General features: G+C 43.0%; 1 protein-coding gene across 1 annotated transcript in view; it reads right to left on the bottom strand.

The window, feature by feature from the left end:
* Positions 1–16,071, bottom strand: part of r3hcc1l (R3H domain and coiled-coil containing 1-like) — a 208,004-nt gene that overhangs the window by 99,366 nt on the left and 92,567 nt on the right. The window contains exon 2 of the mRNA XM_055647095.1: positions 5,249–6,664. Coding sequence (XP_055503070.1) covers positions 5,249–5,911 — 663 coding nt within the window. The 5' untranslated portion in view covers positions 5,912–6,664. The remainder of the gene's footprint in view (positions 1–5,248; positions 6,665–16,071) is intronic.

The raw sequence follows: 16,071 nt of genomic DNA, 5'->3' as shown, positions 1-16,071 counted from the left end.
CACATTGTCAGAATTTATTAAAGGCCATTTTTATCCATTTTGGTTTCACCATGTAGAAATTACAGCAGTGTTTTATACATAGTCCCCCCCATTTCCCGGGATGACGGGACTGTCATATGCTGAGAGAATGGAGCAGCTGGGCTTGTACACTCTGGAGTTTAGAAGGATGTGAGAGTATCTCATTGAAACATATAAGATTGTGAAATTCTCTGCCTCAGTGGGCGGTGGAGGCAGGTTCTCTGGATGCTTTCAAGAGAGAGCTAGATAGGGTTCTTAAAAATAGTGGAGTCAGGGGATATGGGGAGAAGGCAGGAACTGATTGGGGGATGATCAGCCATGATTACATTGAATGGCGGTGCTGGCTCGAAGGGCCAAATGGCCTACTCCTTCACCTATTGTCTATTGTCTATTTCAGGGTACCACAATGTTTGGGACACATGGCTTCACAGGTGTTTGTAATTGCTCAGGTGTGTTTAATTGCCTCCTTAATGCAGGTATAGAGAGCTCTCAGCACCTCATCTTTCCTCCAGTCATTCCATCTCCTTCGGAAACTTTTATTCCTGTTTATCAACATGAGGACCAAAGTTGTGCCAATGAAAGTCAACAAAGCCATTTTGAGATTGAGAAACACAAATAAAACTGTTAGAGACATCAGCCAAACCTTAGGCTTACCAAAATCAACTGTTTGGAACATCATGAAGAAGAAAGAGAAGAGCACTGGTGAGCTTACTAATCGCAAAGGGACTGGCAGGCCAAGGAAGACTTCTACAGCTGATGACAGAAGAATTCTCTCTATAATAAAGAAAAATCTCCAAACACCTGTCTGACAGATCAGAAACACTCTTCGGGAGTCAGGTGTGGATTTGTTAATGACCACTGTCCGCAGAAGACTTCATGAACGGAAATACAGAGGCTACACTGCAAGATGCAAACCACTGGTTAGCCGCAAAAATAGGATGGTAGGTTACAGTTTGCCAAGAAGTACTTAAAAGAGCCGCCACAGTTCTGGAAAAAGTTCTTGTGGACAGATGAGACAAAGATTAACTTATATCTGTGCTGGCAAGAGCAAAGTATGGAGGAGAGAACAAACTGCCCAAGATCCAAAGCATGCCACTTCATCTGTGAAACATGGTGGTGGGGGTGTTATGGCCTGGGCATGTATGGCTGCAGAAAGTACTGGCTCGCTTATCTTCATTGATGGTACAACTGCTGATGGTAGTAGCATAATGAATTTTGAAGTGTATAGATACATTCTATCTGCTCAAGTTCAAACAAATGCCACAAAACTCATTGGCCGGATGTTCATTCTACAGCAAGACAACGATCCCAAACATGCTGCTAAAGCAACAAAGGAGTTTTTCAAAGCAAAAAAAATGGTCAATTGTTGAGTGGTCAAGTCAATCACCCGACCTGATCCCAATCGAGCATGCCTTTTATATGCTGAAGAGAAAACTGAAGGGAACTAGCCCCCAAAACAAGCATAGACTAAAGATGGCTGCAATACAGGCCTGACAGCATCACCATAGAAGACACGCAGCAACTGGTGATGTCCATGAATTGCAGACTTCAAGCAGTCATTGCATGCAAAAGATATGCAACAAAATACTAAACATGACTTCTTTCATTTACATGACATTGCTGTGTCCCAAACATTATGGTGCCCTGAAATGGGGGGTGGGGAACTATATATAAACAAAGCTGTAATTTCTACATGGTGAAACCCAAATGTATAAAAATGGCCTTTATTAAAATCTGACAACGTGCACTTTAACCACATGTGATTCTTTTTCTATTGCAGATCTCAAATTGTGGCGTACAGAGGCAAATAAATAAATGATGGGTATTTGTTCCAAACATTATGGAGGGCACTGTATTAATGTTTTATTAATGATCCTTCATGATTTTAGTTCAAGTGTTAGTTTTCTGTTCGATAGAACTGGGATATAGGCTAAACATAGGCAAATGGGACCAGCTTAGATGGATATCTTGGTCGGTGTGGCCAAGTTGGGCCAGAGGACCTTTTTCCTTTATGCCTCTATTTCATTTTACATTATGAAATGGGTTAGATGTGAAGGGCTACAATTTATCACTTTTAACTAGAGCTAATCCTCACCTTTCCATTGGAACTGATCTATCTTCTATAAGGGGCTCCATCACAAGGGTACTTTTGGGAGGTAGTTCAAAATGAAAAAGGCACATTCGTGCAAGAATATTCGATGAGACAACTAGTTTAAAGTGTTAGAAAGTGGCCAATTACAGGTCCAGTACAGTGATTCAGTTAGATTAAAAGTGGTGGCTACAAAGCCTTAATGGTGATAGCTGGAGCACTCAGACATCTGGACTCCAGACCTGAATACTCCTGTGTCGTACTACATGAACACTCTAGTTTTGGACAAGAAATCAAACGACTAAGATATTTCAAACAGCAGAAGGGGAATTACTTCTAGTTTTCTGACCAAATTAGTTCCTCTATCACGATTTACCAGAATACTGCCTGGATTAGAGGGTATTAGCTGCAAGAAGCGGTGGAATAAACCTGGATTGGTTTCTCAGGAACGTCAGAGGCTGAGGAGAGACCTGATGGAAGTATATAAAATTATCAGGTAGACAATCAGAACCTATTTCCCAGGGTGGAAATGTCAAAGGTTAGAGGTGAGAGATGTAAAGTTTGTGCCTGTGCGGGGCAAGATATGTTTCCACAGATGGTAGTGGTGCCAGGAACCTGCTGCAAGGTACGGTGGTGGAGGCAGATATACGACAGTGGCGATTAAGAAACTTTTGTAAGGCATATGCATAGGCCGGGAATGGAGGGATATGGATCACGTGCAGGCAGAGGAAATTAATTTAACTCGGCATTATGATCAGCACAGATATTATGGGCCGAAGGGCCTGTTCCTGTGCTGTACTGTTGTATGTTCTATGATTTGGTCATTATAGTACTGCAGTTTCAGTGAGCTTGTTATGTACAAATTGGCTGCCAGTTTGCTACAAGATCATGAGCAGGTTGTGGAGGATTTGGGAACACCATGGCTGTTCTGTATGCACTGTACAATGCATATCTTTCAGTTACATAGAAACATAGATAATAGGTGCAGGAGGAGGCCATTCGACCCTTCGAGCCAGTACCGCCATTCATTGTGATCATGGCTGAACGTCCCCAATCAATAGCCCGTGCCTGCCTTCTCCCCATATCCCTTAATTCCACTAGCCCCTAGAGCTCTAGCTAACTCTCTCTTAAATCCATCCAGTGGCTTGGCCTCCACTGCCCTCTGCGGCAGGGAATTCCACAAATTCGCAACTCTCTGGGTGGAAAAGTTTTTTCTCACCTCATTCTTAAATGGCTTCCCCTTTATTCCCCTGTGGCCTCTGGTTCTGGACTCGCCCAACATTGGGAAAAATTTTCCTGCATCTAGCTTGTCCAGTCCTTTTATAATTGTATCTGTTTCTATAAGATACCCCCTTGTCCTTCTAAACTCCAGTGAATACATGCGTAGTCTTTTCAATCTTTCCTCTTATGACAGTCCCGCAATCCCAGGGATCAATCTCGTGAACCTACGCTGCACTGCCTCAATCACAAGGATGTCCTTGCTCAAATTCGGAGACCAAAATTGGACACAATACTCCAGATGTGGTCTCACCAGAGCCCTATACAACTGCAAAAGAACCTCTTTACTCCTATACTGAAGGCCAACATTCCATTAGCTTTCTTCACTGCCTGCTGTACCTGCACACCAACATTCAGTGAGTGGTGTACAAGGACGCCCAGGTCTCGCTGCACCTCCCCCTTGCCTCACCTAACCCCATTGAGATAATAATCTGCCCCCTTGTTTTTGCTGCCAAAGTGGATAACCCCACATTTATCTATATTATACTGCATCTGCCACGCATCTGCCCACAGTTCTAACTGGATGCGGAAATAAGACGTTTCAGGGAAAAGCACTTGCATGACCTGCTGTGGTAATCCTCACAAAGCACTGAACAGGCATCAAAAAGCCAAACTGCTCATCCAACAGTGAAGAAGCACACCTTGTTCCAAAGCTTCGATGCAGGAGGAGGGAATGAATGAATGAATATGTTTATTGGCCAAGTATTCACATACACGGAATTTGCCTTGGTGCTCCGCCCGCAAGTGACAACATGACATACAGTGACATAGGAATGACACATAAAACATTAAATATTAATAATAACACATTGTTGATTAAACATGTGAATTAAATAAAATATTTCTATCTCTTGTGTGAAATTGCTTGCTGCGAGGAGAGCCATGTTGGTGCAGCAGAATAACTTGTCATGACTTTCCGCCTTCAAAAGATTTTGTTTCGTTTAGAGATACATTATGGAAACAGGCCCTTCGGACCACCGAGTCCACGCCAACCATCGATCAACCGTTCACACTAGTTCTATGTTATACCGCTTTCATATCCACTCCCTGCACACTAGGAGCAGTTTTAGAGGCCAATACAAATGCAAAATGATAAATGATCTATGAATGCACGTGAAAACGTCAGCAAAATTCTTACAAGAGTATGGAGCCATTCACTTCCCCATTCGCTTGCAAAAAAAGGCTCTTTGTAGAGCAGTCCAGATCAGTTCCGTTCTGAGGAAGGGTCGCAGACCCAAAAGATTAACCAATTTATCTTTGCACAAATGCTGCTTGACTAGCCGAGATCTTCCAGCATATGTTTTAGATTTTTAGTCAGCTCCATTCCCTTGCTCTTTCCCAAGTCCGGCAGCTATTTTCGTGACTCTGTTTCCACATTTGCAAGTGACAAATTCCAAATATTCACCACTCTGTGCAATAAAGATTATTCACAAATCCCTCTGCTGTTGGTGACTAACCGGTGTCATAGAGACATAAGAGAGATATAACAATGAAACAGGCCTTTTGGCTCACCAAATCCACACTGACCATCAACCACCCGTTTACACTAATCCTACAGTCATATAATTCAATGTTATTCTCTCCATATTGTCATCAACATCCGCCAATCACCTATATACGAGAAGCAATTTTCACGGACCAATTAACCTGCCAAACTCCACACAGACAGCACCTGAGGTCAGGATCTAACCCGGGTCCCTGGCGCTGTCAGACAGTGGCCTACGAGCTGCACCATCCTGCTGCCCCTATAGGAGCTGAAGACTATTTTATCTCTTTGCTTTTCTGCACTATACCTCCACCAGCAAAGCCAAGGATTATTTTCGTCACTGATCAATTTTTAGAGAAAAAGGACCCTTGCCTTACCTCTTCCAGGAGATGAGGGTTCAGGCAATCTCCATCATCATTGAAAAGGGCATCCCAAGAGTCGTCCTCTGCTTCTTCAGGAAGAGGTCTGTCGGCGCACTCCGATTCCCCCGCACCAGGAGTTGTTAGTCGGGCCAAATTCAGTGAGATCTTGGCAACACTTTGCAAAGCACCAGTTTCAGCATTCACATCTGCACTGACAGGCTCACTGTCTGCCGAGTCCACTGTGATGCTGCTACCACCTTTCAAGTGCCCGGTCTCTTCTGTTCTTTGTTCTACTTCTTGTACAGCTGACAAGTTAATAATTGTGGAATTTGGGGAATCTGAGCAAGCCATGTTTTCAAATGAGGCAGGCAGAGCTACAATGCTCTCTGTTAGAACTTGCGAAAAAGAGTCATTATCAGTCCTAGTTTCATGCTCTGTCGAATTATTCACTTCAACGGAGATGTTATAAGAACTATTTACTTCAGATGCTCCTGTGCATGCATATTGTCCACAGCTCTTCACCATCTGCTCTGACTCATTTACCCCATTTGAGCAGTCTGATATTGTACATCGCTCTGCCTCTGAACATTCACAGCTGGCTAGGTTAGAGGATACCAGTTCATTTAGCTGAGGAAAAAGTGTCAGAATCACACCTTCTGCTCGACAAGGAAGCAGCATCTGTAGGCAGAGATTTGTTCACATTAGTCTCAACTTCTCTCACTGTTGAATTGACTGTATTTGGTTGATTACTGCTCTGCTCATCGTTGTAGGCATCTGTTACATGCTGCTGGGGTTGGGTTTGGATTTCTGTATACTTGGATTTCATGACTTCTTTATTGTTCTCAGCTTTCAAACGAGTAACTTTAAGTAAATAGTGTGCTGGTGCATCATCGTGTTTTTCTGACATTGCATCTTTGTGTCTTGATTCTTTCTCTCTACTGCGTTCTTTACCAGTGATTGATCCTACCCTCCTTTGCTGCGTTGACGTTTTATCCTTTGGCTGCTTTGATTCCAATCTGTGTCCGACATCTGATATCCTCTCTTGTTCAGAGCTCCCTATTTGTCTCCCTTCCTCTAAATTCAATGTCAGCTCCAAGTCTTTGTTTCTGCACGCATCGCCCTTAGCATCGTCCTGCTTGGGCGAGTTGGTGTCTGCGGAGATTAGCTCACGCCGGTCGCCCAAATCATTGCGAGAGAATGTCTTTACACTTGCACTTGCCTCACTCTTGGCTGTTACATCTGTTGTCACGCGCGTGATAGCCTTTCTGTCCACGGGAGTTCCTTGCCCTTCTGGTTTGGGATCACACTCTGCCTGCGGATCTGCTCCCAAATGTCGTCGAGCTCTGGGAACGTACAGAGCTTTGTCTGGCCTCCTTGACCGTGGTTTGCTCTTGTCATGTCCCAGCTCCATGGAGTTCTTTTTTTCCTTATCTGAAACACAATCAGATAAGAGTCAAAAACTCAATCTGCGTTCAGCTGCCCATTAACAACAAACTACTGTCAAAGGAAATGAAAGTAAAGCTGTTGCGGAGGCAAATTAATTATCTGTCCTGTCAATTCGAATAAAAGAAAGAGGTAATTATTCCTCTTGCAATAGTTAAACATCAATTCAGAAGCTGTTTTTTTATTCATTGCTGGAATTATTTATTCCGATCCTTTTCATACTGCCTCACTCAAGGACCATCATGTACCTTGGAACCTCAGCTTGAAAGACTGGCCGTGTAAAGAAGTAAAAAGAATTTGTCAGGGTTAGGAAAAAAACGATTAAAGATTGAAAATAAATTGCCATAACTGTTTCTTACTGTGGGATAGTCAGACAATCTACTGCAAAGATGAATTGTATTTGGGAGCTCGGAAAAAGGAAATTGCAATAAATTCTTGAACAACAATCTCTTGAACTGTAGAATAAAACAAATCAGTACAACATTGGTAAGCCTTGCTCTGCAAAACTCTACTTGGATGTTCCTCAGGGAGAAGCTAAAATGGATGCAGGTCTCTTTCACTTGGGACGAGGAGATATGAGATGAATTATAAATAGCACACAAAATAAAAAATGGGTTACAAGCAGCAGGGACAGTCCACATGGCCTCTCAAGCCTGCAATGAGATCTTGCCACCAAATCCCACCATCACCAGGCTCCTTGTGTCCAAGTTCCATAGTGATCGGTTAAATATGGCATTTTTCTATTCCCACCTCCTCCCCCATTAGGAATAGATATCAAAATGCTGTGTAAAGCTGGACTACAGTTTGATGTGGGCCATGGAGATAAAGGGCCAATAAAGCTGTTGAGATAACTAGATCACTTTAGACTTTAAAGATGCAGCATGGAAATAGGCTACCATGCCGACTAGCGATCATCCCATACACTAGTACTATCCTACACACTAGGGACAATTTACAATTTTACCAAAGCCAATTAACCTACAAATCTGCACACATCTGGAATGTGGGAGGAAACCGGAGCACCCAGAGAAAGCCCACACGGCCAAAGGGAGAACATACAAATTCCATACAGACAGCACCCGTAGTCAGATCGAACCCGGGTCTCCGGTGCTGTAAGGCAGCAACTCTACTGCTGAGCCACTGTGCTGCTCTAGATTCAAAGATATTTGTCAATGGTTTGTAATTAACCCATTACTGACGATAACCAGGAATAGATGTTTCTACTTGCAATGGGACCTAAAATACAAGCTAATCAGTATCACTGGGAAATCCCTGAAAAATGTTTCTATACAATGGCCAGAATGTGAAATTTGCCAGCAAATGGCGAGGAACATGATGGACAAATTTAAAGGGAAACTAGACAGGACCATGAAGGCGAAAGGAACGCAAGGAGGAGGCGGGACCGATAACCCGCCCGAAGGCTCATCGGACGGCGTAACCAGGAGATGCCGGATGGGTGGAACGTGGGCCGGTAGGAGGATGAACTGGGGTAATATCTTAAAGGTTGCTGCAGGAGGTATCCCCGGAACACAGAGATGACCGGGCGAGGAGAGGAGAGGGACATTGGTTCACGGGAACTGCTCCAGTACATCGAGCGTGCGGGCGACTGGACTTTGAATAATGGTGCCACAATATGGCGGAGCCTGCATGTGTAATACATGCAAAAAGAATTTCACTGTACAGTTGCACATGTGACAAATAAAGTACTATTGATCTATTGAGAGGCAAAGAAGGAACTGAGCATAGAGCACAAAATAACTCATAGGGTGGGGAAGATCATCACCAAATGCCAGTTGGGAGGAGGAGGAATTTATATTGTACATTTTTTTGTAAGGTGCAAGTGCGCTGGTGACATAGGCATTGGACTTTACAATCCATTTACCATCTTCATGCCTGTCTAGTGTTGCAGTCCAAGTATTTTTTAAATCCCATGCTTTGGTCTTGCTCGTCCCCCAAAGACCAGAGACTGGGAGGATTGAGCCAGCAAGGACAGACGCGATGGGCGAGCAGTGAGGCTGGTAGGAGAGGAGGGGGAACTCGGGTCTGGCCTACCATGCCTCGTAGCCGGCGGGGAACAAAGGTGGATGGATGAGGAGAGGGACGTGCAAATGGCGCCTCTTGCATGCAGGCTCGGTGGACTATTTCTGTACACTTTCACTGTGTTAGTACTTCTCACATGTGACAATAACTACACCATTTGTCCACCCACCCTGCTCTTCTACCATTCCTCTCCATTCATTGCACTTTGCAACCCTCTTGTTGCAAAGTGCAACCAATTTTTCTTTTTAAATCCTTCATCAAACTTACCCTTGTGACATGTTTCCTGTACCTTTTACTGCTTGTCTACTAACCCTGATTTTGAAAGCTTCACAGGATATACTAACACTTCTGTAAATGCAAGATAGTGTTAGCTGAAACTACCCAGGTCCTATTTCAATTTGAGATTATTAACCATCAATCATACAAAATAAGCGAGAGACAGTATTTCCTGCTTCCCATTTTATCTGTAAATGTCCACCAGGTACAACTGTTTCACGGGGAATGAGAATATCTGTTACACTGCAATTGGGTCTACTGAGGGGACATCTCAGTCTGATCTGAAATCCGTAGACACTGTTTTAAGAGAGAAACAAAGCCCCAGAATGTACAATGAAAATAACAGCGGCGCTGGAACACATCTACTGTTTCTGGTCACTGCAGATCCTCTCTGGGAGATATCTGAATGTATGTTGCGATGGGAAAGGGCAAGTTCACACCACATTGCTTAAGTTGAGGAGGCAGCTTTCTTCAAGTGACTGATGCCCACTTACTGGAAAATCCAAACAGACTACTGATTTAAGACCATCTCTTGGGTTCTCAGCATCAAAATACTTGTCATAGGAACAGAATGAAGCCACTCGGCCGATTGAGTCTACTCCCCAACATGGTACCGTAGAGAGCATATTGACTGGTTGCATCACGCCGGGTTTGGCAAATCGAACACTCAGGAACGTAAATTACCAAAGGTTTTTGGTCCATCATGGGCACTGACCTCTCCACCATGGGGTTTCTATAGGAGACGCTGCCTCAAAAAGGCAGCCAGCATCATCAAGGACCCACACTACCCTGGCCACGCTCTCGGTTCTCTCCTGCCATCGGGAAGAAGGTACAGGAGCCCGAAAACCGTGACCTCGAGGTTCAGGACCAGCTTCTTCCCAACAACCATTTGGCTCTTGAACACCACAAACTCCAACTAAACTACGAACAACAAGTGCACAATGGAGTTTGCGCTTTAGTTTTGCACTAATATAGCTTATTTTTAAATGTATTGAATTATCTTTTGTTAACTACGTTATCCATGTGTAATGTGTTTACAGACCTGTTGTGCTGCTGCAAGTAAGAATTTCATTGCTCCGTTCTCGGTACAAATGACAATTAAGCATTCCTAACTCTCTTGAATATAAAACTCGAGTGGTATTGCATTTTCCAGAAAAACAAAATGAAATGCAAGTTTTAAAATGTGTTATATAAACCGGTTCACTTGTTTGGCATGTAGGGAAACTTCCAGCACTCTGTGCCAGATCCTAAAATGTGGATTGCCTCTTTGAATATTTCTTCTTGCCACAGTCTTGCAAGTCTAGCCCTCTCAAGGCTCTAGCAAGACTAGTTGCTTGGAAACAGAAAGAACTTCTGATGCTGGTTTACAAAAAAAAGGCACAAAGTGCTGGAGTAATTCAGCGGGTTAGGCAGCATCTCTAGAGAATGCGGACAGTTGATGTTTCGGGTCGGGATAGCTTCTTCAGACTGATTGATAAGCACGTTTTGAGACCGGATCCTCCATCAGACTGCTTTTTGTTGGCAAGAGCAGTCCCCTTTATCCACTGAAATCCTAAATGAACATTCCCCCCCCCCCCCCCCCTCCCCCCTTTAACACTTACATGGAAATCAAGATTAAAAGCAACGTCACTCACTGTTGGTGTTTACGGGACTTCAATGCAATGCCTGGCTACAATATGCTCAACCTGAACAATATGCCCACGTAAACACTGAGCATATCCTGACCAAACCATTAAGCAGTGCAACTCCCTCAGGTAGGCTCCCTGCAAAAGGGAAGGTATAATGACGCTTTGCTCAACTGGCTGGAAGCAGCGCGATAAATAAATACAGGAAATAATCCAATCCATGCAAGTCGATGCTCCTCTGGCCTATGGCACACACTGTCATCATGGTTCGACATCAATTGTCTTTCATTTACAGGATCTTTTGCATGGACGGAAAAAAATCCCTGGTCGCGCAAATAAAAAAAAACACAAGATAGTAATGTGGAGCCAAATATTGGTTTATAATGTTATCTTGAAAGTACATTGCCCAATCTGTGCCCAGGTCTAGCTTAGTGAAGAGTGTAATGGAGCGATGAGAATTCAATTCCTTAACTGGTTCTCACACACTTGCTTCTTAATTAATTTACCATTTATCTAAGTCACGGCCCTGATGGATTACTTAATTTTGGGTTCGCATGACTTTGCTGCCTCAAAACGCCAGTTAACGTTCTATCCGAAATCCTTCTCTCCGGCAGCGCTGGCTTCTTGCCTTTTTCCTCCTGTGTTTCTTTTAAAAAGCTTTTTAGAAATGTCATCCTGGCTCAGGGCTTAAACTGTTGTCTTTTGAACTGGAGAATTATGGATTCAAACCCCAGCCTGGGGGGATAAAACAACACAGGTACATTAAAAGTGATATTTCAGTTCAGCAACAAGGGCCTGCTAAATTTTAAGAGATGCTATCTTTCTGATTAGGATTCAAAGCAACAGCATGCATGTTCACCTGTATGTAAAATATACCATGCTCGTTTTTCTATAAACAAAGAACCCTCCAGTGATTGTAGACAAAAAATCATCCTTTAGTCAATACCATCAGGTGGTTAGACATCTCATTTGCTGTGAAATATATACAAATATATGGCTGCACCTAGCGATGAAATAAATTAACTGCTTCAGAGGATTGTCGGCTGCCCTCTCCTTACCTTGGAGGACCTACACAGTTCCCGCTGCACCAAAAAAACCCAGAATATAATAAAGGACATCTCCCACCCCGGACACTCCCTGTTTGAACTGTTGCCGTCAGGCAGACGGTACAGATCCACAAGGACAAGGACAAATAGACTACAAAACAGTTTTTACCCCACTGCTATAAAAGCACTAAATGTGGCCGCCAAGGAACGCAGGGGCGATACAGACTAAGGGACTGTGGTAACGGTGAAATCGACAGAAGGATGGAGGGTTGGGTGTGTATGCGTGCTTTGTCTGTGTTTTTTATTTATTTGCTTATCTTTATTATTTTACCGTGGATGTTTCGTTAGCTTTAGAAATGTTTGAATGCTGCACTGACTGGCTGACATTTTAAATTTCGTTGTACATGGCCCATGTTACAATGACAATAAAGAAACTATTCTATTCAGAGACCGAGACAAACTTATAGAGGCCCTAGGACAGTCCTAAAGCTTCTATGACCAATTAATTACCACTGTTTAATCCTACAATTTATAAATTTATGTCATGGGATTTGGTTCCCCTTTCATAGTTCAACCAAAAGCTGCTCCTCCAAAAGTAAGACAGGTTATTCCTGTTCCTCTTATCTTGAGTAAACCAATGGAAGGCAATGTGCACATTAGCATCACACAGCACTCCCGCCCAAAAAACGTATTCAATGCTGCTCAGCTAAGGTTCCACAAGAACCACTCGGCTCCAAAACCCATCTGCAGAAAATGGTAAACACTGCTCGATCCATCACGGCTACTGACCTTCCCTCCATCAAAGGGATCCTCAGGAGTTGCTGCCTCAAAAAGGCAGCTAACATCATCAGGGACCCACATCACCCAAGCCACGCTCTCATCTCACTCCTGCCACTGGGAAGAAGGTACAGGAGTCTGAAAACCGTGACCTCCAGGTTCAAGAATGGCTTCTTCGCAACAACCATCAGGCTCTTGAACACTGCACAACACCAACCTCAACTTCAGTAGCTATGACTACCAATGACTTTGTTTTGGTTACACTGTTTTGGTTGACCAGTTTTTTTGCCCTATTATGGTTTGGTCACCCAGTATCTTTATTTTTTTTAATTAATTTACTATTAATTATTGTACATTTACGTTGTAATATTCTGTTAATTGTCTTATAATGCTGCAGCAAGTAAGGATTTCATTATTCCCATGTCATTAAACGCTATTGACTGATGAATCATTAAAAGGTGGTTATTTCTGGACCACTGTTCTGTTCTGGGCCACTGATCCTAACAATGGAGTGATATCCACCATGACATGTGGAGTCTTAATGTTGAGTATTATATATTTCTGGAATTTATTTAAAAGTTGGTATCAGAGATCACAAAATGACCATAAATGCCCATGATGTTCACAAATACAGGGAATAACTGTCAGAGTGAAGAAGGGTCCGAGCACGGAATGTCACCTATCCATGTTCTCCACAGATGCTGCCTGACCCGTTGAGTTACTCCAGCACTCTTGTTTTGTAAACCAGCATCTTCCTTGTTTCTTGTTTCTGCCCTCCTTACCTGATCCAGTGACTCTGAATGCTACAGGAATAAAAGACTGACAACCTGATGGGAATGGAGGCTATTTGCTAAATTTGACATGAGATAGAGCTTCCCTGTAAATACCGTCCTCTTCAATTGACAACCGGAGACACAAGAGTAAACTAAATGGAATTAAACTGCTCAGATTCCCTTTGCTACTGAGTAAGGAGAAAAGCGAGTGGCGGCAGGGGAAGAGGGCGAGTTAATTTTGCCCCATTTTCTCTGACGTTTGTCAATTATTCTCCGTGGGTTGGCTGGATAATGAATAATCTAATCAAGCAGTAGCAGCCACGGCCAAGGCTGACCCTGACGCCATCAATGTCAGAAATCCATACGGCTTTGCTTCGAGCAGCGGGAACTCAGTACCAATCAGGACAGCTGTGGCTGAATGTCCCCCCGTCACTGAGCAGACAGGGAATCGGATTTGAGCCACAGCAGCGCAGCAGAACCTGCAATTAGTGCCAGAGTATCTGAAACGCCACTTCTCAGCACCTGCTCCCGATGCATGAAACTTGTCACAAATAGAAACCTGTCTCTATCCACTCTTGGTGAAGAGTCGGGGCCTGATAATGAACCAAAATCGCTACATGTTTTAAACACTGTTGGCAGATTTATATTCCCAATCTCAGGCAGTCCCGCATGTCAGGTGGCTACTGAGGTACCCTGCTCAGTTGAATCTCAATACCAAGACTCAAGCTATTCCCCATTTACTTTCAGTTACTAGAACAAAGTTTGTTTTTTTAAATATGCTGGGTAGAATAGCTGCACTTTAGCGTCAATTCGAGTTTATGTCAAGTTCAAGTTCAAGTTCACATTTAATGTCACATGCACCATTGGTACAGTGATATTTGGGTTACCATGCAGCCATACGAATAAACAGAACACAATACACAATAGAATTTAACAAAAAAGCATCCACCACAATGGAATCAACATTTTTCACTGTGATGAAAGGCAATAAAGTTCAGTCAATCTTCCTCCTTTTGTTCACATGAATGTGAGGTGCAGGTACAATGAAAATCGTACTAGCAGCAACATCCCAGGCACATGGACGCAGAAACAAAAAAAACATAAATTGCATACAAATTGCACAAACATTACATGTAAATTACACACACATTTTGCAAAACTGTGAGAAGGAAAAAATACCTAAAAATCATGTGTGCAAAACATAATGAGTAAAAAAATAAGTCGAGGATAGTACAAGAGGTGCACTGTAGTGTTCCCTTAGGGTTGCGCAAGTTGATTTGAGACACTGATGCTTGTCGGAAAGTAGCCCTTCCCGAACCTGGTGGTGTGGGACTTCAGGCTTCTATACTTCCTGTCTGATGACAATTGCAAGAAGAGGCACATGGTGGGAACCCTTGATGATGGATGTATGGTTTTGCCACAACAAACCGGTGGAAATATTCCTTTTCTAAATGTCTGCTACGAGGATGGTCTTGCTGAGCTAGCAGTTTTCGCTCATTTTCTCTCATTCCTGAATTTAGTTTGCTTTTGATGTTTGGTTTGTCACCACCAGTTCCAAGATGCTCTACAGCAGCTTTAGTAGTACTTGCCGACAATCTACTGATTTACGGTAGAATGGGGGAGGGGTGGTTGGGGGGTGGGGCAAAACGCTTGGTCAGTTGGGGTTTTAAGGAGCATCTCAAGAGAAGATATAGAGGGCCAACCATCAATGATGGATTGACTAAAAGTCAACGCGTGCGAGAGAGTAAAATTAAAGGCTAAGCCAATAAAGATTAGCCATGTCAACCAGTGAAGAGCAACAAGAAAGACACAAAGTGCTGCAGTAACCCAGTAGGTCAGGCAGCATCACTGGAGAACATGGATAGGTGATATTTCAGGTCAGGACCCTTGTTCAAACCCTGACCTGCTGAGTTACTCCAGCACTTTGTGTAATTTTTTAGGAAATCCCGCATCTGCAGTTCCTTGTGTCCACAGGGAACAGGAACAAATGGCCTCAGCATCCCAGGCCGGGATACCTCAATACATCCTTTAGGAAAATATATGGTGCAGACCTTGATCCAGCAAAGATCTTTTGATATTCATTGGATTTTTAAAGAATCTACAGGCCCTTCAGTTCAACACTTTCACGCTGACCAAGATGCTTCACCTAAGCTAATCCCATTTTCCTGTGATTGGCTCATTTCCTTCAAAACCTTTCCTATCCATGTACCTGTCCACATGTATTTTAAATGTTGACATTGTAGCTGCCTCAACCACTTTCTCTGGCAGATTGCCCATTTACCCACCTCTAAGGAAAAAAGTTGCCCCACAGGTTCCTATTAAATCTTTCCTCGCTAAACCTAGTTCTTGATTCCACTACTCTGGGAAAAGGATTTTGTGCATTCATCCTTTCTATTTCTTTAAACACCTCTAGAAAATCACCTATTGGCTTCCTGCACTTCAAGGAATAAAGTCCAAACCTGCCAAACCTCTCCCCATAGACTAAGCCCTCGAATTCAGGTAACATCATCGTAAATCTTGTCTGCACGCATTCCACCTTAATGACAAAAATCCTTCCTATAGTAGGGTGACCAAAAATGAACAAGAACGGCTTCACCAACGTCTTGTACAATTGTAACATAACATCCCAACTTCTACTCTCAATTCCCTGACAATGGCAAAATTGTAAAATAAGATTACAAAAGTATTTGATAGATGGATGCAGAAAAGATTTCACTTGGGCTTCAAATTTAAACCAATTACTAATAAAATGCTGAACAATTATTAAAGAATGCTGAAGAAAATTCAGGAGAAATTACTTTTCAAGGATGTAGATAGACTTACTTACATAAGAAGGCTTTTAAGTGAATACAATGGGT

This window comes from Leucoraja erinacea, chromosome 15 (assembly GCF_028641065.1).
Source record: "Leucoraja erinacea ecotype New England chromosome 15, Leri_hhj_1, whole genome shotgun sequence".
NCBI classification, from domain to species: Eukaryota; Metazoa; Chordata; class Chondrichthyes; order Rajiformes; family Rajidae; genus Leucoraja; species Leucoraja erinaceus.
The sequence above is the reverse complement of the archived record's forward strand: the minus strand, read 5'-3'. Positions and strand labels throughout refer to the sequence as shown.